This window comes from Falco peregrinus, chromosome 2 (genome assembly GCF_023634155.1).
Source record: "Falco peregrinus isolate bFalPer1 chromosome 2, bFalPer1.pri, whole genome shotgun sequence".
In the NCBI taxonomy this organism is placed as follows: Eukaryota; Metazoa; Chordata; class Aves; order Falconiformes; family Falconidae; genus Falco; species Falco peregrinus.
The window spans coordinates 112,427,914-112,447,151 of NC_073722.1; the positions used below are offsets into that span (position 1 = coordinate 112,427,914).

The following is a 19,238-nucleotide window of genomic DNA, read 5'->3' on the forward strand; positions in this document are numbered from 1 at the left end:
TTTTTTGCTGTCATGTGCTAGAAGAGTTGTAACTTTTAAGCATGTAGTCCTGCACTTTCGAGGTTTGAGATGTTTAAAAAAACTCCAAGGGTTTTATAGTGATTGAAGCTGGGAGAAATACATCCGCTGTACTTTATATATAAAAGTATGTAACAGTATCCAAATACATCCAGATACTTTATAGAATGCAAGAATGCATTGGTCTTAAATTCCGGTAATTTGATAATCGCTTGACATTTCCAAAGTGCAGTAGTTGTGCTCATGGTAGTCATAAGCAAGAACTCTGGAATGTATTTGTTAGCCTTGTTCAGTTTGTTAAACCAGGATGTTTTGTCAAGGATTGAAATGGGTAAAAGAACATCTTCGGATTTTCTAATCGCAGTGCTAAGGTTGTTCTTGCACAAGCCTCTGAAAACGTGCATCTCTTGGCCCACTGAATGATGGGAACACTCAAAAGCAACTGAGGTGAAATGGTATGAAATGTTTCCAATACAGATTTCATGTCCTGTAGCCACCGAGTCATAGGAGATCAAGTCCAAGCAGTTCTGTGTCAGTTGAGGAAAGACCCCTTCCTGCTGACGAGCGCTGAGGGGCTGCCAGCCGCTGGAGCTGGCGCGCTCGTTTGCAGCTGGGACAGAGGGGGCTGCAGCGCAACTAGTTGATTTCTTTAATGGTATTTCTCTGTTTTCAGCTCCAAGCACACTACGTGTTTGAATGTGAATTCATGGCTTTTCATCTTTTAAAATGGAGATCCTGCTGGTTATAAATAGCTAAATGTTACCAGTTTCTTAATTAATTAATAGGAAGAGAAAACCAAGCTAGAAACTGGTGATTACTTTGTCACACAAGCTATTTTTAATTGAAGTAGGTGAGCATAGTAGGAGTTAAGGGGTAAAGCATTTGGCTGCTTTATGTAAAAATAGATTAATGCATGAAGTTTCTGATTTAAAAAATCCAACACCCCACTGTGTGCTGGCATAATGAGAATTTACATACTATGTAGACTTCTTTGTCAGTTTTGTATTTAAAAATTTTTCTTCAAACTAAATTTAAGTGAATTGATGAAATTGCTTAACTGGCAGCTCTAGAAGAGGCTCACAGTGTAGGGTACGGAGCGGTTTGGGCTGCACCGGCAGTCATGTGCTGACCCACTTCTAGAAGTACAATGTGCTGGACTTCATTCCCTCCCTGTCGTGGTCCTGGCATTCTCCGGTGCGGAAGAGAGAGATCCAGCATGCTGCACCTTACTCGCTAACGGACCTGGCTGTAGCTTCCATGATAATCAAATCTTACAGAAATTCAGTGTTTACCGATTTCTTCTGCCCTTGTGAGTCCTCTTGCCAGGACTGTTTCTGATCTCTAGCTGTGGATGTGGTTGCAGTTTGCTGAGCAAATGCTGTCCCTGAAAGGTGCGTATATCCAGGTGCTCTTGGAACGGCAGCCAAGCTGCAGGCAAGGGGCATGGGTGCAGCAAAAAAAGTGTATCCTTCACCTGCATTGGGTGGATGCAGCAGCTGCTCCAAGTAAGGAACATAATCGTGTTTGTCTACCCCAGTATGTGGATGAAACCTACTTAATGACGGTGCTTGGATGGCAGTGCTTTTTTGTGTAGACGGTACTTACTAATTAGAAAAATCATATGAAGTTACCAAATATTCCAGCTTTCTATTCTATAGACTGCACTTAGGAACGAAGGCTGAGAAGTTCTCGGTGCTGTATTTGGTAGTCCAGGGTTAACTCAGAATGATGTCACTGTGGAGGTGTAATTTTTATATATACTGACAAATTAACAGCAACTAAATAACTTATATTCCTTTGCTTTGTTAAACAGGTAGAAGCAGCAGATGGCTGCCAAATACTAGCATCGCAGAGCAGTTACAGGTCTGAGTAGAGTTAGTGCGGTGCTGGAAATCCTGGGGGTCGTGCAGAGTTTGTCAGTGAGCACTGCCCCATAAATACGCGCGCTAGCTTTCAATCGATTTGTTGTAGCGATGTGTTAGTCATTTCTGTCAGCCGGCTAGTTTATTCTTCCCACATCTCAATAGTAATTAATCACGGACGCGAGTGAGGCACTCTGTGTAATTCTTCCTGCCCTGATGGCTCCTCCCAGCACCTGCACTCACTAGCTAATGAATGCGATTTGTGTTTGCATGGGAAGAATACAGAGGTGTGGGTATGTGGCTGCGCGTGTATGCGATGGTTTATTTCCTTTAAAAAAAAAATTTTAAAAATCTGGGAGTATCGGACTTGGAAGTAACAGCCTCCATGGTAGGAATTCTCTTTGCCAGCAGCTTAATACCTGTGGGCTTCTTTTTTCCTTTGGTTGGGTTTTTTGGTTTCTTTTTTCAATAGTTTGTGGTTTTGTTTTCTTCTAAGTGTGAAAATTCAGAATTCCTTTCCCCATATTACTCTTCCCCCCCACCTTCACTTTAGAGGAGTAGCTGTTCACTTCTTTTGCAACACTTCGTTTACTTCAAAGACTAAGGGTAGTGCATTCTACTGCAATTGTTTAAGCTAAATAGGAATAGGAATAATGTCAATTAAGCAGGAAAATATTTTACTTGATTTTGGAAACTGACATTGTTGTGGCTTTTAAAAAAAATAAAAAAATATTTGAAGCTTGTTCCAGAGAGTCTAGGATATAGCTAATGCTTTAAAATTAATGGCATGTAACATTAGCTTTACCATTGATTAATTTTTCCATTTTGGGCAGTACTTCAGGCTGTACTTCTTCCCGCACGTTAGGAATGTGGGGAGGGGTTTGTCTTCACTTTTTACTACCTTAGTGTTAACATTTAATTCCAGAGCCACAGGAGGCTCTCGAGCAGGAGAGTGCGTGCAGTTAATTCTCAAATGGCAGCCTTACAGGTCCCAGCTGTGGCTTCACACCCGCAGCGGCAGGGTCCTGGCTCTCTGTGGCAGGTGCCCCATGCCTCCCTGCCCCCCCGTGCCCCCGCTGCCCTGGTCCATCCCGCCTGCTTCCCCCACGGGGGGTGTGCCGCCGCCTTTGGCACCCCAGCCCCAGCTGGGACCCCGGAGCGGGCAGGCTGGCGGGAGGGAGGTGTCTGTCTGTAGGGCTGCTTGTGTGGCGCTTCCCAGAGCAAAAATGTGCTGCTGCCACAAACGTCTGGGTGGCTCCACCGGTTCTTTAAGCGTGCGGCTCATGGCCAAGTACCGCACTGTAAAACGGTTCTCTGAACCCCCTCCCTCCTGCCCCAGCCTCCAGGCCCTAGAGGCTGGCCTCCATCGCCCTCCGACATGCCGAGTGCCTGCGGCCGCCCTGACCGTACTGGCTGTCACTGTCGGTTACATATGGATCACCCGGGTGAGGAAAAGCAAAATAATCCATCATTTGGCAGTGATTGAGATTGGAAAAATGAGATGCTGGAAATGATGTGGTTTATCAAATCCCTGAGCAGCTACAGCCTAAAGTGGTGTCAATATAGAAAAATAAACAAATAAAATATAGCTTTGTTCAGGGACTACTTCTGAACTAATGAAAAAAAAAATAATCAATTAGATCTCTTGTTACAATTGCTGGGGTTTATAATAGTGATTATTGTCTTGTTGGAAAGTGTTAGGTAGTGTGTGTCCTTTTTAACAAGAAGTTTGTCCTTGGTAACTAGAAAACAACGTGTGCTGTAACTGTTTTCTTGCTGATGGATCTGACAGGACAACTATCTGTACTCTTCTTTCTCCCATTTCCCCTACAGCCATCCCTTCCTGTCCTATATACACTTTCCAGTCAAGCTACACATGAAGCAGTTCATCTCCTTTGCAGAATGTTGGTCTTTGATCCAGTAAGTATGATTTTAAATTATTTCTAATACTTTCAACACTTTTTGTCGCCTGCTGCTTAAATGAGTATTTTAAGTAAAGGACGCTTTAACTGGTGTTCTTCTACATTGCATTTCAGTACCTACGGTCTGTAAACCACTTAGAAGTATCATCTTATAATTGGTCAGTTTCCCCCTGGAATGGGGGGTTTGCATTTAAAATCTTGTGGCCTTTTGAAGAAAGCTACGACAGAGTGAGAAAGATGAGGGTGTTGATGAATCACGCTATCTTTTCCTAGCTAGGTGTAGGTAGCAGAACATGAGATACTTTGATGCAGTTCTAATTAGAGATGCGTGGGTGTTCATGGTCTTGCAACATACAAGAAGTTCCTTCTGCAGCCGCACAGTCACATAACAGGATCTTTTTTTCCACTGAGCATGTTTTTCTGATGAAAATGTGCTGTGGTGGATTTTGGATTTCATCTCTTGGGCATACTCTAGAAAATTGTCTCTAGAAAATCTGATACCTGAATTGACGATCTTAATTATTTCATTCTTACAGAAAAAACACTTAACATTTCAGATGAAAAATAGACAGATGAACAGCAAGGGAGGAAGCCTGTAATTGATAATGTATTCAGGAGGCAGTATGTTTTGATTTTTTTTTTAAACCTTAAGATCACTCTACTGAACAAAAAGATCAAAATGTTAAATCATAGCTTCCACGTAATCAGACTTATTTTTTTTTCCTTTCCAACTTCCTCAACACTTAGAATGCTGTTATTTCATATTTAAATAAATGTGGTTTTATTTTTTTAAAGAATCAGGGCAATTCTTTAGAACAGGTGCTTTTAATTTCATCCAAAAAAATATCCTGGGAATTGGGAAACTTGGGTTTTATTTCAGGCTGTGCCACTGCTTTTGCTCTGTATCTTTGAGCAAGTAACTTCTGTTTGTGGGTTGGGTTGGGTTGGGTTGGGTTGGGTTTTTTTAATTCACCTGTAACACCAGATTTCATTACACCCGGACTTTGCAGTAGCACTTCTGTCTGCAGCTCTTTGGGAGCAGATAGTGTTCTTCTTTGTGTATGGGATGATGTTGGACACCTAGAGACTGAGCGCTTTACTTGGGTTACGCACAAAAAAAGCCGTAGTAATGTGGAAGTAGACTTTGTGATTTAAACCACAGCTCTGACCTGCTTCTTCCCTGCATTTCCCTCAGCACTTGTTTTCTGAAACTTGAAGTGTTCCAAAGTGTTTCTGAGAACACCAGATTCCATATCCTGAATTACTCTTGTTACCAGTGATGCTTAAAGTTGTGTTTTACTTTAAAATGTACTGAAGGACGTATGAAAACGTTTTGCAGTGTGTGGACCTGCAGAATGCCATATTTGCTAACATTACATTATTTGGGTTTATTTTGTTTTATTGTAGGAGTCATAATTTCTGGAGAAATAAACTGGAGAAAGTAATTATTGAAAAATATATTTTGAAAAACCACATTAGCAGCATTTTCTGTCATTAGCTATAGCACAGAAAGGTCAATGTCATCTCAGCAATGCTGCTTGTTTTTGAGTAAAACATTCCCCCTAGTGGCACTGCTCGCAGGTCTGAAGTGTTTTCTGACATGAACTAATTTGTTAACGTGATTAGGGGTTATAAAACAATTTTGAATTAAGTGATGAGTAAGAATTCTTTTAGACTGTTTCAATACCTCTGAAAATATCCTAACTATTTTTTTAATTATTTTCTTTTCTTTAAATGCAATATTTCAGTCCAAAAGAATATCTGCTAAGGATGCCTTAGCTCACCCATATCTCGATGAAGGGCGGTTGCGATACCACACCTGTATGTGTAAATGTTGTTTTTCCACATCTACTGGAAGAGTTTATACTAGTGATTTTGAACCCATCACTAATCCCAAATTTGATGACACTTTTGAAAAGAACCTCAGTTCCGTTCGGCAGGTTAAAGGTGAGTAGCAGTTAACCTTTGTGTCTGCATTGATCTTCCTGCTCCAGCATGTAGTAGTATGTGGTGAGGATGTGCGGTCCGGATGCATACACTGACCCATGGGGGTTTTCCTTTTACGTATTTTTTCATAGTAGATACTGGAAATAATTTCATTAAAAGCACAGAATTGCTTGTAAATGTTCTGACGTAGTGTAATATCACAGGCATTAGCTGGCATGAAGTCTGTTGGTTTCAGACCTTAATAACATTCTTCTCTGCTGTCAGTGGCCCCCGTGCTGCTCGTTCTTTTGTTGAAGGATTGCATGGGGGGGAAGGGAAATCACTGTTGCTGCCTTTTCGGGGTACGAGGTGTTACCTTGATAGCTGTGCTGCAGAATGGGTCAGCATCATCAGCTAACTGCAGCTGAGCAGGCTTATAGTTCTGCTGCTTCGTTTCCTCTGACCCGTCACAGCCTGCTCGCGCTGAAACGTCCACGGCAGGTGCCTTCGCAGAGCTGCTGGCACGAGCTGTGCCGCTGGGTGCGCTGGGTGCTGCTGGGCAGAGCCGAGGGCGCGCGCCGGGGCTTGGCGGGCTGTGGCGAGGAGCATCGCTCCTGGGGCCTGGAAGAGGAAGCTCCTGCTGCAGGTGGTTACTAAATGCCAGCAGTGGCTCTGTGGCACTGGAGGTCTGAAGTCTGATTCCATCGTAGCAAACAAGCCGTAAAGCAGACTTGGTTTCTTGTGACATGGGTCCCAGCTGGGAAGGCAGTCCTTTCGCGAGAGCAACGTGGGGCGAGAAGCAGTAGTAGGGATCTAGGTTCTGCTTGTTGGCAGCTCGAGTAACTCCAGAGAAGAGGGAGAAGAAATGTGTTACCTCAGCAGTTTCCAACAAACAGTTCCGCCATTTGGGACAGAAACACACCATGATGTTGCCATGATAATGTGACTTAGCTCAGATATATCCTGAACCGGTAATTCTGAAATTCACATTTATAGCTCATACAAGTTCACGTCGGGCGGTTTCTTTTTATCCCGTTCTCCTTCCCGTTTCCCTCCCCTTTGGCCATTGCCCTCCAGCGCTGTGCAGATCCGCTGCCTTCTCTGAAGTCTGTTGTTACAGATGCTGCCTCTGAAGTTTGCTGGCAGCAGTGCTGCTTGCCATCGCGGTGCTGGCAGCCACCGCTGCTGTGACGGAGGAGCAGCCCGCTGCCGAACTGCCAGGCTCTCCTTTTCAGGGGGTGAGGGGTGCACCCGTGTGTGTGAGAACATGTTTTGTCTGGCAACTGTACACAGAGTTCCTCTTTCCTTATGGAAACCGACTTTCTCGTTTTAATCTTCTCAAACGGCAGTTTTGTGCTTGCTGGTAGTAACTGAGCTCATCAGTCAGCCTGGACTGAGTAACAGAACCGTGTTCTCGGTATTTGCAGTTCAAGTTGAGAATTCTTTGTTTTTCAGAAAGTTGTACCCTAAAATTGGGATTTAATCTATAAGTGGTTATCATCAGTTTGGTATTATAGTGGTGGTTAGGGGTTTATTTTGTATAAATTTATTTCGGTATGCAGATAAGAGTTCTGTCTGAATTTGTGCTATGAGGTGTGGCATCAGATCAGGTTTAGGGAAGCTGGAGTTCTTTTATCCTCACTAAAATGGACCTTTGGTCAGGGAAGCTGCATTTTCCTCCAGCAGACATTGCATTTTCTTGAAGCAAACAGTGTTAATGGTATGGTGTTTTTTTATTTTTCTCCTATGTACAGAAATAATTCATCAGTTCATTTTGGAACAGCAGAAAGGAAACAGAGTGCCTCTCTGCATCAACCCTCAGTCTGCTGCTTTTAAGAGCTTTATTAGGTAACTGTATGTAATCACATCTGATATTAATTCACATTTATTAGTAGTACAGAATTCACACATCCAAAATGTTTTCTGTCTTAAATTTCTGAGAGTAGGAAAGGCCTGTAGATAACTTCTTGCAAAAAACCCCCAGCATGTAGGGTTACATTTTTTAACATGTATTATGAATTCGTCTAGAATTTAAGTAAAATGTGCAGAAGCTTCAAGTAATGTTTTTGCGTAAAAGCACAGAAGTCAGACTAAAAATCAGAACCGAAATGGTGACAAGCTGAATTTTCATTGTAGAGTTGCACTGTAAAAACATTCCAAGGAATGACTGATAGATGAGAAATGATTTAAAAAAATAAGTAGACAAAGCATAGGAATTATGTGTTGTCGGTGGTGGTCACGGTTGGTCTTGGGGTGGTTTTGGTTGGGTTTGGTGGGTTTCGGTTTTGTTTTCCTTGACTTGTTTGCTTATGGTCCAGCATTAACTTTTTTGTCTGTTAGCTATTGCAAATGAACACTGATTTTCTCTATCACCTGCATTCTAGTTCCACGGTTGCTCAACCATCTGAGATGCCGCCATCTCCATTGGTTTGGGAATAAAGTGGAAGATAATATACTACTGAAGATGTAATGTAGCTTTCCACTGGAGTCTGGGATTTGCAATTCTGGAGGTTAATCATGCTTGTACTGTAATTTTACTAATGAAGTTTTAAATTAACAACCACTACTTGTACAATATGAATAATATTTAGAAATGTACTAGACTTTTAATCTTGTAAAGTGGTTGTGCTTTTAGAAGAAAATATTTTACCCAGAGTTGCACGTGTTTTATGAATTCTAGTGCAGCTGTGATGGCTCAGCTCAGAACAAACAGAATTGAACCAAATTTGGGGAGGTTTTTTTCTTTTTTCTTTTTTCTTTTTTTTTATTGAAGTGAGATTGTACAAAAAGATAGACATACATTTTGATATTGAGCCATTCCTGAAGATTTTGGGTTTTCTAAAGCTAAGGAATACAGAAAACTTGACTGCGACCAATCATGAAGTCACATCAGATGACAGTGACCAAGGACATGGGCATGTCACCTGATGATCAAATCCTATATATAGCTTCTCACTAGAGCTGTGATGGTGATGTGTGCTGTTCTAAAATCAAATGTTGTGAGTAGAGAGAATGAGTTTGTGACTAGGAGAGACTAAACTTCTGTTTCCTTACCCAGTATAAATATATATATATATTTAATCTATTTTTATTAGAAGTTTTTCTGCTCTTTCTTACATAAAACCCCCCAGCATGCATCTTCTGTGTGTGTAAATAATTCCATTTATGGGCTAATTTCAGAGATCCCTGACATCATTGCTGTATAGAGAGAAACTAGCTTGCACATTTTAGGTCTGTGAAATTTTGTGAGAACTTTTTCCTGCACTGGACAGTTGAGAAAAAAAAAAAAAAAAAAGAAAAGGAAAAAAAAAGCACATAGGGAATTACGTTAATTGTGTTCGTGTCTTTAGGCAAAGCTGTGGAAGTCTTGAAATGTCACAGTAGTAAATAACTTTTATTACTTTTTGGCTAATTCTTTTTCTGTTGGAACACTGAATTCTGTGCATATGTATATATGAACACAAATTGAAGGCCTCTACCTCCTGGAGTATACAACTTGGTTTGTTTACCTCCACATGATTTTTTTTTTTTTTTTTAAGTTCAGTGTGGAGACTTGAAACTTGAATGTCCCTTCCAATTTTTATATTTAAAACAAGACTAGAAAATTGAAGACTGTTTTTCACCTGTACAAAGAAATACTAAAGGGTGGTCTTAAAATCTGAGCATTGGTCTGGAGAAAAACCGTGGTGTTTGTTATGGACAATTAACTGTTAAAGTTATTGTAAGTTATCTGTATTTAGCAGAGTATTTTCAACAAGAGTGATCTGAGCTGAAATTGGAGACTATTAGTAAGTTATGTTTGGAAGTTTTAACTTCAATGAAGTAATTATTTGCTGTGAAAGAGACAAACATTGAATAACTGAACAAAGATGGTGCAATATCTTTGTTTTTTATGAGGCTCCTGAGAATAAAACCAACTGAAACATTTCAATTCACTTGAATGAGAAACATGTTTAATTAAAAGAGCCCAAGAAGACACTGGTATGAAAGGTAAAATCTCAGAGGTTGGTCAGTTAATGTGGCACACTTGCTGGTCACTTTGTAAAATGTAGATTTGAAGTACAGTGGTGAAAACATTAAATGTGACATTTGAAAAAGAAGTGGTGTTATCTTTATTTCCTGTCTGATCTCCCACCTTTATTTAAGAATAAGTTGTTACAATCCTGATTAAGTACTGTCTAAAAGAATACAAGTAAAAAGACTTTATAACATCTTGTTTTGGGCATGGTTTTGATTTTTACACACACACACGTATACATATATATATGCATATTTGTGCACATATATATGACTTCTTCAAGTTTGATCCTAGATAAAGGCAAACCTTGCTGATAAATCAAAACAAGCAATTGACTTGCACTTTATTGGGAGGTTGAAAGACATCCAGTCCAGTATGGATTTTACTTCATTTGCAAAGTGCATGTTATTTTTTTCAGCACGAACGCTTTCACTGTTTTCTCTAGTCCCAACGCAAAGAACCCAACATGCAGTGGCACTGCAGAATATGCCTGAAAATGTTCATGTTTTGTGGGTGTGACCTTTTTACAGATTGAACTATAAACTGTATGAACCTTTTTTAAACAAGCCGAACTATATAGTTCAAGCCTCAGGACCTCACAAGAAATAAACTGATAAGCCTCCTTAGCATGTGCTCTCTTCCCAGGGCTGGCACGGAGATCGTGGCTCATGTACATGCCTTGTCTGCAAACCTCTTCTTAAAAGTCTCCCTGCTATTACGGGCTAAATTTTTAACCTGTTTTAGAACTAGTGATGGTGGTGTCATTCATTATTGATTCACGGTTGTCTATTCTGAACTAGCTGCCATTAATTCACTGCCGTTTTTACTTAGTCTGCTCGCTAGATTCTCCTTCAGCGCGAGGCTGCAGCGCAGACGGCGGCTCACTTGCTGGGTCCTCTCATTTTGACACACCGTCTGTCAGGATGTGAGCACGCAGTGACACAACTGGCAAAGCCCACTTTGTGCATCAGTGTATTTTTTGGAGCTCATTGCTGGAGGTCCGTGGGTTAATCTCGTTGGTAAACATAAAAAGAATAAAATGTCTTTTGGACGTTTACCTTTCAGAGTGTCTTCATACGAATGTGGGCAAGGCACTGTGCAGAACGAGTAACTAAACCGGGCACAAACGTGTAACAAAAATTGTGTGTGCAAATATATATATATATAAAAAACGATTATGGTAATATTTTCTGTAGCCTCAACTGCATTTTACATGTTTAATGTAAATCAATTACAATGAAAGTGAGACCTCAGGAGCTGTCAAAGCCGACAAAGACAGTTCCATTTCTAAAGCGAACGCACATGTGTATGCACCCAGAGTGATCTAAGCGTGAGGTCATCCAGGGAGCTGCTTTCTTGCCCAATGAGGTTTAAATCGAGCTTGCAGTTTTCAGAGTTGCATTTTAATCAGTTTTAAGCTTTGTTGATATCAATGTCAAACGAATTACAGATTCTAATCCTAAGTTTTAAGCTCTCTAAATATAGCTTCTGCATCTCCTTTTATTACTCGTGCCTTGAGAAGAGTACAGAAGTAGCGAGTGCAAAGAATAACTGCAAAACTATTCACAAATTGTCAAAGGAACATCCAAATAGTAGGCGGCCTACTCTCTTTGCGTGTACATCTTGAAGGTGATGCAAAGGAGCTAAACGAGATCAGCTGTGGAAAAGTAAATTGCTAAAATCCATTTCCCCATGTATGGTGAAATAGCATTGACGGATTCAAATCAATTCATTTATGAAAGTTACGAAGTGCTTTTCTCCTTCAGCCAATTTGTTAGCAGCATATTTGGGACTTTACTGTTTGACCTGCTGGGAGTGTACGAATGCTCACCTGATCGGACTGACGGTTTTAATATTTACTGGGTAGCAACTTTTCTAATCATCTTTTATACCCTTTATTTGTTTTAGTAACGGAGTATCGTGAGATCCTTGGACTGTTTGTTCTTTGTAACTTTTTAAAATTCTTCTGTCAAGTATAACTTGATAGGAAATTCTGTTCACTGTACTTCTGTAATCCTGCTCAGGTATGGTTACTTTAAAACTGTTTGTGACATTGCTAAATGGGGGAAACTGGAATCCAAGCAGATAATTGATACATAATCTGCGTGTACACCTTGGACAACTTCTGTGCTCAATAAAGGATGGAATCAGACCCACTGAATTACCTGGTTATGCTGTAACGTGATGCGGTGACAGAGCGCTGTCGACCGGGGCTGACTCGGCAGCGGAAGGCACGGTAGTACCGGGAAAGAATCCGCGTGTCCTCCAGCTGGGTCCTGGATGCAGAGTTCAGAGAACGGCGCCGTGGGGCCGTAGCGGGCCGCGCTGCAGAGGACGGGCCAGAACCGGCGGCGGAGGTGGCAGTTCACGTCGGGGCTGCCGGCCCTGGCCGAGGCGTGGCAGCTGCGGCAGAGCACGGTAACGGCGGGGGGGCAGGGGGCGGCCCGGCCTTCCTCCTCCTCCTCCTCCTCCTCCTCCGCCCCCCCCCCGCTGTGGTGGCTCTCGCAGCCGCCCTGCAGCGCGGGCGCGGGGCCCGATTGTGGGCGGGGCCCGGCTGTGGGCGGGGCCCGGTTGTGGGCGGGGCCCGGTTGTGGGCGGGGCCCGGTTGTGGGCGGGGCCGCGGGGCGCGGCCGGGCGCGGTGATGGCGGCGGGGCCGCGATGGCGGGAGCGGCTCTTCGCCCTGTACTTCCTCTCGCACATCCCCGTCACGCTGCTGGTGGATCTGCCGGCGCTGCTGCCCGCCGGGCTGCCGCCGCGGGGCGTGAGTGGGGCCGGGGCCGGGGGGCCGGGGCGTTGGGGGGGAAGCGCGTTTAGGCGCGGGTTTAATGGAGCCTGTGGCGTGTTCTGCAAAATCTGGTCCGTAGAGACATAAGGGGGGGGGAGGGAGGAGAGAAAAAAAGGCTGTAAATTTCCTACAATGAAATAGTATTTACAGATAAGTCAATGCCTGCCGCCTGCAGGGCGGCTTACATCTTTAGTCGGGTCATTCATTTGGGCAGGAGAATACGTGCAGTGGCTGATGGGCACGTTCAGCCCTGGGGCTGGTGTTACTTTCTTTTCGATTTGTAACGGAGATGTGCGCGCACGGCGCCTTTCAGTGGCACGCACAGGGGCACAGGGGCACGCACAAGTCCCTGGTGAAGGGATGGTGGGGATGTGGCCGAGACCCCAGCCCTGCAGGGATTTAAAAGCCCTAAAAGCAGGCGCGGTGCTTTAGAGACTTGGTTAGCGCAGGGTTAGCAGCACTGGGTGCTCTTAAGGGTCTTTTCCAACCTCAATTCTGCGGTAATTTCCCCAGCGTGGTATGTTATGCGTTTTGCAGGGAAAGTAAAGTGGCACAATAAATATCATTTCTGTAAGAATGTACCTGCTGCCCTGCCTGTCCTGTACTGCGTTAACGCCCGAAGATCCTGGCAGCGCCGAGCGTGCTGCCACGTGCCCCCAGATGTGGCTGTCATGGCCTCAGTCACTCCGTGGTCGTGATTTTTGCTCGTACTCCTGCCAAAGATGCAAAAGAGGATTGTTACCGCTGTAGAAGCGGGTATGCTAGTGACAAAATCTATTAGTAAAAGTCTGTGGTTTGCTGCGTTTTGAGTATGTCCTGGTTTCACCATAGTTAAACCACAAAAAGAATAAAATTATAGAATAAACATCATAAGGTCAGTTAAAATAAATTGGATAGAAGATAATCAATTAAACTCTCATCATCGGGGTGCAGCCATAACCTTTTGTACGAGCTTTACAATTAGTGAATTTTATTTTTGCCATTAGAATTCCCTGTACAATTACTCCATTATAGAAACCACCTTTAATTAATAGTTAACTAGCAAATCTCAATCTATATCTCTCCGTTCAAAGTCCACCTTAAAGCCATGCTGGAATTTACATGTCTGTCATGGAAACTAATTGCAACTCACTAGGCCCAAGTTCTTACATCAGGCCTTACACCTGCAGCCAGGAGTGCTGTGATCCAGCTGTAGTAACCTTAAAATTGCCTCTAGTGCAAATTTACTATGTACTTCATGGAACATGTTCATCACTTGAAAGACGTCAGAAATGCAGTCCCTATCGAAACTAAACGGCAGCGTGAAGCCTTGTGTAGCAAGGTGACATCACTTCATTTTCCCTCTGCAATGATGGCTTCGTTCACCACCACATGAGGGTCACAATTTAGGGCAGCGGGGCTGGTGAAGGGGCTGCAGCACAAGTCTGATGAGGAGCTGGGGGTGTTTAGTCTGGAGAGGGGGAGGCTTGGGGGGACCTTAGGGCTCTCTACAGCTGCCTGAGAGGAGGCTGTAGTAAGGTGGGAGTTGGTCTCTTCTCCTAGATAACTAGCGACAGGGCAAAAGGGAGCAGCTTCGGGCTGCGCCAGGGGAGGCTCAGCCTGGGTGTCTGGAAAAATGTCTCCACCGCCAGGGTGGTCGAGCACTGGGACGGGCTGCCCGGGGAGCTGCTGGGGTCACCATGCGGGAGGCGTTTGGAAAACACGCGGATGCGGCGCTTGGGGACATGGATTGGTGATGGGCTCGGCAGTGCTGGGGCAACGGCTGGGCTCGATGGGCTCAAAGGTCTTTTCCAACCTAAACAATTCTGTGATTCTGTGTTTTTTTGCCCTGTTGCAGTTGATATTCAGTGTATTAACCTGTTGTTTTGTTCCTTTTTTTAAGCTGACAGAGTTATTACAGTGGTACGCAACCACCTTTAGAGACCCCATGATGCTCCAGCCCCCTGAGTGGTTTAAGGCGTTTATGTATTGCGAAATCTTCTTACAAATGCCCTTCTTCCCTGTTGCAGTATACGCCTTCTTAAAAGGTTGGTATAAGACAAGTGTAAGAATATGTCCTGCGCAACTTTTTGTGTGACATTTGCTTTCTGTACAGCAGAGAAAGTTTATCGGTCCGTCTGAAGCAGCGATAGGGACGTACCCTGTGGAGGGCCATGCTATTCTCATGGCAAGTTTTATCTGAGAAAGCAGCGTAGAATAAGGCCCATCAGAGAAAACCCCTGACTGTTGGCCCTCGTCAGCTGCAGCTGTTTGTGTGTAACCAACATCAGCACTTGACGCCTGGCACGCTTCCAAGGGAGATAAAAGTTCTGGCTCAAGCCTACCTATACATTTTGTTCTTGTAAAACTGCCACCATCACACATTCTAAATTTCCACAAAGGTAGATAAATTTCCTGGGTCTGTTGCGACTAGTACTTACAGTTTTTTCTACTACCTATTTAATACGACTTGCAGCTTATCCTATCAGAGGTACAGCAGTTAACATTCTGTTAATTTAAAAGCCAGTGAATTCTGCTTGTTTCAAAGTACTTAGAATAGTTTCCTTTTTGCTTGTGAACAGGCAGCTGCAAATGGATAAGGACTCCTGCAGTTATCTACTCCACTCACGTAGCTACAACGTTGCTGGCTATCCTTGCACATATCCTGTTCCATGATTTCTCAAAGTCCGAGCTCTTGGGACCTCAGACACAACGTGAGCGCCTAATTCTGCTGTCTATATATGTGCCATACTTGCTGATACCACTTCTGATTCTTTTTACCATGCTCTACAACCCCCATTACAACCACGTGGAGAAAAGGAAAAGGAAGTAGTCCCCTCTAAAAGCTGTATGCACAACACATACTCGTTTTGATTCAGACCCTATGCTGACGTGGTCCCCTGGGACAAACATCTGTCTGGTGGTGTTGGCTGCAACAGCTGTCACCAGGCATCTGGCTCCTGCAAGAAAAATTTGAATTGTTTTGAGTTCACAGCTCCCCTTCAGTCAGAAGTGGCTTTGGCAGGAGCCTGCACTAGCAATTCCGTGTGGTTTCTGGGCACACGCAGGTGGAAGGGAACTGGCTCCTCTCCCACCGTCAGTTTTGTGTGGTGCATCTGTAATAGGAAACTGAACTTTTAACCATTTGATGTGTAACTGGGGGTGGGGAGGGGGAAGGGGAACTACAACTGGTACTGTTCTTTTAGGTTCCCTTTTTCCAAGATGACTGTTAGAAGACCACTTCAGTAAGAAATTTGTCTTCGAAGAGCACATTCTGCAAAACTCATAACTGATTACATACAGATTTGCAAAGCTATGATTTTGAAACATTTCAAATTGTATAACAATTCTTAACTTCCTCACCCCTTCCTTTAGAATTTCATCTTCCTTTGCTTCAATTTTGATTAATTGTACGTGTCTGATCAGTGGTAAATGTGCCAAAATCTGGATTTATGAATGCTTAAAGTTAATTTTGACATTGAGGCATACTTCCGAGAGGACTCTGAAGTACTTCAGGAATCTTAAACAAGGATTTGTAAATTCCTCTCTTCCATGAAATCACTTCTAGTATGGAAATAAATAACTGAACGCATTAAACTGCATTTAATCTTGTTAAGGGAATGACTAAAAGGAACTTAACATGACCATGAGATTGTAGCTAGTTCACCCAGTAAATATATGCATAAGTTACAGTAAATAAAGCCTGCTACCTACTACCTATGGAAATTCTGGGGTGGTTGATCTTGGGGTTCAACTTCTCAATCTGATCTGCAAGAGTCAAACTTGGAGACTTGTGTTAAGATTGCAGGTCACTGAGAGGCTTTTCAGTCACTGCCTACGTATTTCAAGATGTCACTGATATAAAATTTAAACCTTCCACAGGCTTTGAAAAGGACAACATTTCCATATTTGGTTGCCTAAGGAGAGACATAAAACACATCTATTTGCACGTCAACGTGAGGCTTGATTTTTAGATCACACGCATTCATTATTTAAATGTCACATTTGTATTTATAGTTTATAGATACTCCTGGTGTAACTGCATGCTTAGAATGGTTTGTCTCATCAGTTTGCAGTTCTGGCACTAATAATGCCCATGAAAGAGTTCAACTCTAATATTACCACCTGTATGGACATACCTCAGGCATAGTTTGAAGTTCTTAATTCTGCCGCATTTTCTGCTTTTTTGTGTGTCTGTAACTGATCCGTTATGTGAATCATAAATTTCTGGATTTTTTTTTTTCCTAAGTCTATAGAAAAAATAACCTGGTCAATACAGGTAAGTTACTGATCCTTTTGTGTTTACAAACATGAAAAACACTACATACAGGAAACCATTATGACTATCCAGGGAGTTATAAGCTCCTAAGCTCAAAAATAAAATAGCAGAAACAACTAATTCTGGTATATCCAGAAAGTCTGAAAACAATAATTTATTTCCTGATTTCTTTGAAAGAGCTGTACAATTCAAAACGTAAGAGACATAACATAGCAACAGTAGTATTTAACTAGAATTTGAACAACTGACTGTACAAAACTTTTATAAAATCGAAGGACAGAACAGTCTTTACATCTGTTAGAAAGCCCTCCTTATTGCCACTTCCAGTGTAATTCACACTGGATTAAAAGACGCTTCCATTTGTACAAACCATCTCTTCATTCGTACACAGTGAAAAATTTGCATATTTTTTAAATTCTCAGGATTCTGGAATGGTCAAGTTTCCGACTTTGTTTTTATCTTAAAATCCTCTATTTCTGAAAAATGAATTGGTCAATGAATTCGTTCTGGTCTGCTTCAATTTTACACAGAGTCTCGTACTCTATTCGGTATCTGAAAGAAAAAACAACAAATGGTTACTTGCTACGTCCAGCCTGTGTCAGTTGGATGGTTTAGCACAACGTTCTCTGGTCTGTGGGGAAGGGACATGAGGCAACATGTGTAAGTCAGCTGGAAAGCAGTGGCTGCATGAGTGAGACTCTGCAGTTCAGAAGAGCCTCTACAAGTCAGGCACGTGGCATACTGTGACAGTTTTACTGATTTCTTCAACTGCACGATCTCATGCTGCCCCTGTTTAGATAGCCACAAAGTCACTGGAGATGAACCTTCTATTGATGAGTGGCAGACAGGGCCTTAAGTTAACTCCAAGCTTGTGGCTCTGCATTACGCCACATGTGCTTTGTGCGCAAGAACACACCTGTCTGAACAAGTTTAGACAGTGTCCTGTAGGCTTTCCAGCCTACAAAATGCCCCAAAAGCATTTAACAGAAAACTTACCTTTCCAACTGCATCTTCTTCTCAGCTATTAAAGCCTGAAGTTGCTGTTCCTGAGCTTCTCTTTGCTTTGCTATAGACTTCAGCAAATTTCGTGCACCAATGGCCTGTCGAAAGAGGACGGTCCCTGATGTATTTGTATTGAGATTTTAAAAAAAAAATAACCCCTGTCATCACTACTAGCAGGTTGATTTTGAAGTGTTTCAGCCATGCTAACAATAAAGGAGGATGACACCTTCGCACTGAATGGTTGGTGAAGAGGCTAACAGCCCCTGTAGAGGTTAGGCAGATTAAGACGTTTGAAACTTCCTTCAAACCCAAAAAACGAAAGTCACTGATTCCTTTGGAAATACAAACTGATCACTGGTGACTGGTCCTACAGATAGACAAGCTCTGGTTATAATTTCTGCTGGTAGGAGGAGTGATTAAAAAATACATGTTCTACTTATGTGCAAATACATAGACAGGCAGGGACAGTAGGACTGTTAAATGCAGGAGTAATGTGGCACTCTTAGGGTGCCAGTAAGTCTTCTGGATGTTAATACCAATTAAAAAGGCCCATGCTTTCATACTGCAGACAGACAGATGTTAAGTATCATGGAAATGCCTGTACGACACTGACAGAAAGACTGCTTACGCGGTAAAAGGAGGAAGGGAGCAATCTGGTTTTTCATGCAGAGTACAGGGCAGGGTACAGGACAAGCCAGTAATTAATTGCACAGTACCTTCATCTTCTCACTTTCAGCAGCTTTTGCCAGTTGATCAACAAGTTCAATTAAGCTACCCACTATTTTTTGAAATTCGACTATTTCTGCAAAGGAAAAAAATTGTCAAGTAATATTCAAAACACACCTAAAGAAGACTAATCCTTCTACTACATGCCACTGCTTTTAGATGTGTCTTTATATGTGGGCTTTACTGCAGACAAGTAACATTTTAAGATTGTCCTTGCTGTCAGGTAGGCTATAAAAGGGGGAAGATGAGAGAAAAGCCCTGCGTGCCTGTGAGCCGCCACGGCCCGCTGTGCTCCAGTCCGCTTCCCTAACGGTCCTCCCAGCTGCCGAGGGGTGCCCGGCCAGCCGAGGGGCGCCAGCCGAGGGGCGCCTGGCCCACTGCCGCCAAGGCCGTGTCTCCCCGGGGCAGGCCGCCGCCCGGGCCGGCACTTACTGTCCAGGAAGGCCCTGCACTCCTCGCGGAGCTGCGCCGTCTGCTGAGCCACCTCGGGGTCCAGGACCCGCAGCTTGTTCAGCTCGTCGAAGTGGAGGCCCGCCGCGCCCAGCGCCGCCTGCGCCATCTCCCGGGGCCGGCCCGGGCCGCTCCGGGGGCCGCGGCCTCCGAGGACCCCGCTGCCTGACGGCACCGGGGCGGCCCTCCGCCGCTGCCACGGTGACAGGCGCGCCCGCCGCGGGGCAGGCTGGGAGCCGTAGTCCCGGCGCCGCCGCGGGGCGCTCTGGG

At 43.5% G+C, this 19,238-nt stretch overlaps 3 protein-coding genes across 7 annotated transcripts in view; 2 read left to right on the plus strand and 1 right to left on the minus strand.

Moving 5' to 3' along the window:
* NLK (nemo like kinase) overlaps nt 1-11,898 on the plus strand; it is a 66,950-nt gene extending 55,052 nt beyond the window's left edge. For 3 of the 4 annotated variants that reach the window (XM_005233697.4, XM_055796672.1, XM_055796673.1), the window contains 4 exons: nt 3,714-3,800; nt 5,551-5,749; nt 7,483-7,576; nt 8,113-11,898. In XM_005233697.4, coding sequence (XP_005233754.1) covers nt 3,714-3,800; nt 5,551-5,749; nt 7,483-7,576; nt 8,113-8,167 — 435 coding nt within the window. In that variant the 3' untranslated portion in view covers nt 8,168-11,898. Of the gene's footprint in view, nt 1-3,713; nt 3,801-5,550; nt 5,750-7,482; nt 7,583-8,112 lie in introns of all 4 variants that reach the window. The other variant, XM_013296262.3, reaches the window with a different exon arrangement.
* A 452-nt stretch (nt 11,899-12,350) lies between these two features.
* TMEM97 (transmembrane protein 97) lies at nt 12,351-16,227 on the plus strand. The gene is made up of 3 exons (XM_055794947.1): nt 12,351-12,508; nt 14,415-14,559; nt 15,094-16,227. Exons 1-3 carry the CDS (start codon nt 12,389-12,391, stop codon nt 15,342-15,344), a joined length of 516 nt encoding a protein of 171 aa, XP_055650922.1. The 5' UTR covers nt 12,351-12,388; the 3' UTR covers nt 15,345-16,227.
* A 683-nt stretch (nt 16,228-16,910) lies between these two features.
* Nucleotides 16,911-19,217, minus strand: IFT20 (intraflagellar transport 20). Of its 2 annotated transcripts, XM_055794948.1 has the most exons (4): nt 18,951-19,202; nt 18,509-18,594; nt 17,787-17,890; nt 16,911-17,342 (listed from the first exon to the last, which is right to left on the minus strand). In XM_055794948.1, the coding sequence occupies exons 1-4, from the start codon at nt 19,075-19,077 to the stop codon at nt 17,261-17,263; spliced, it is 399 nt and encodes a 132-aa protein (XP_055650923.1). In that variant the 5' UTR covers nt 19,078-19,202; the 3' UTR covers nt 16,911-17,260. The 2 variants fall into 2 exon arrangements, 1 of the variants encoding a protein (XP_055650923.1); XR_008745620.1 differs by lacking the exon at nt 16,911-17,342 and having other exon boundaries at nt 18,421-18,594; nt 18,951-19,217.
* Nucleotides 19,218-19,238: the final 21 nt, after the last annotated feature.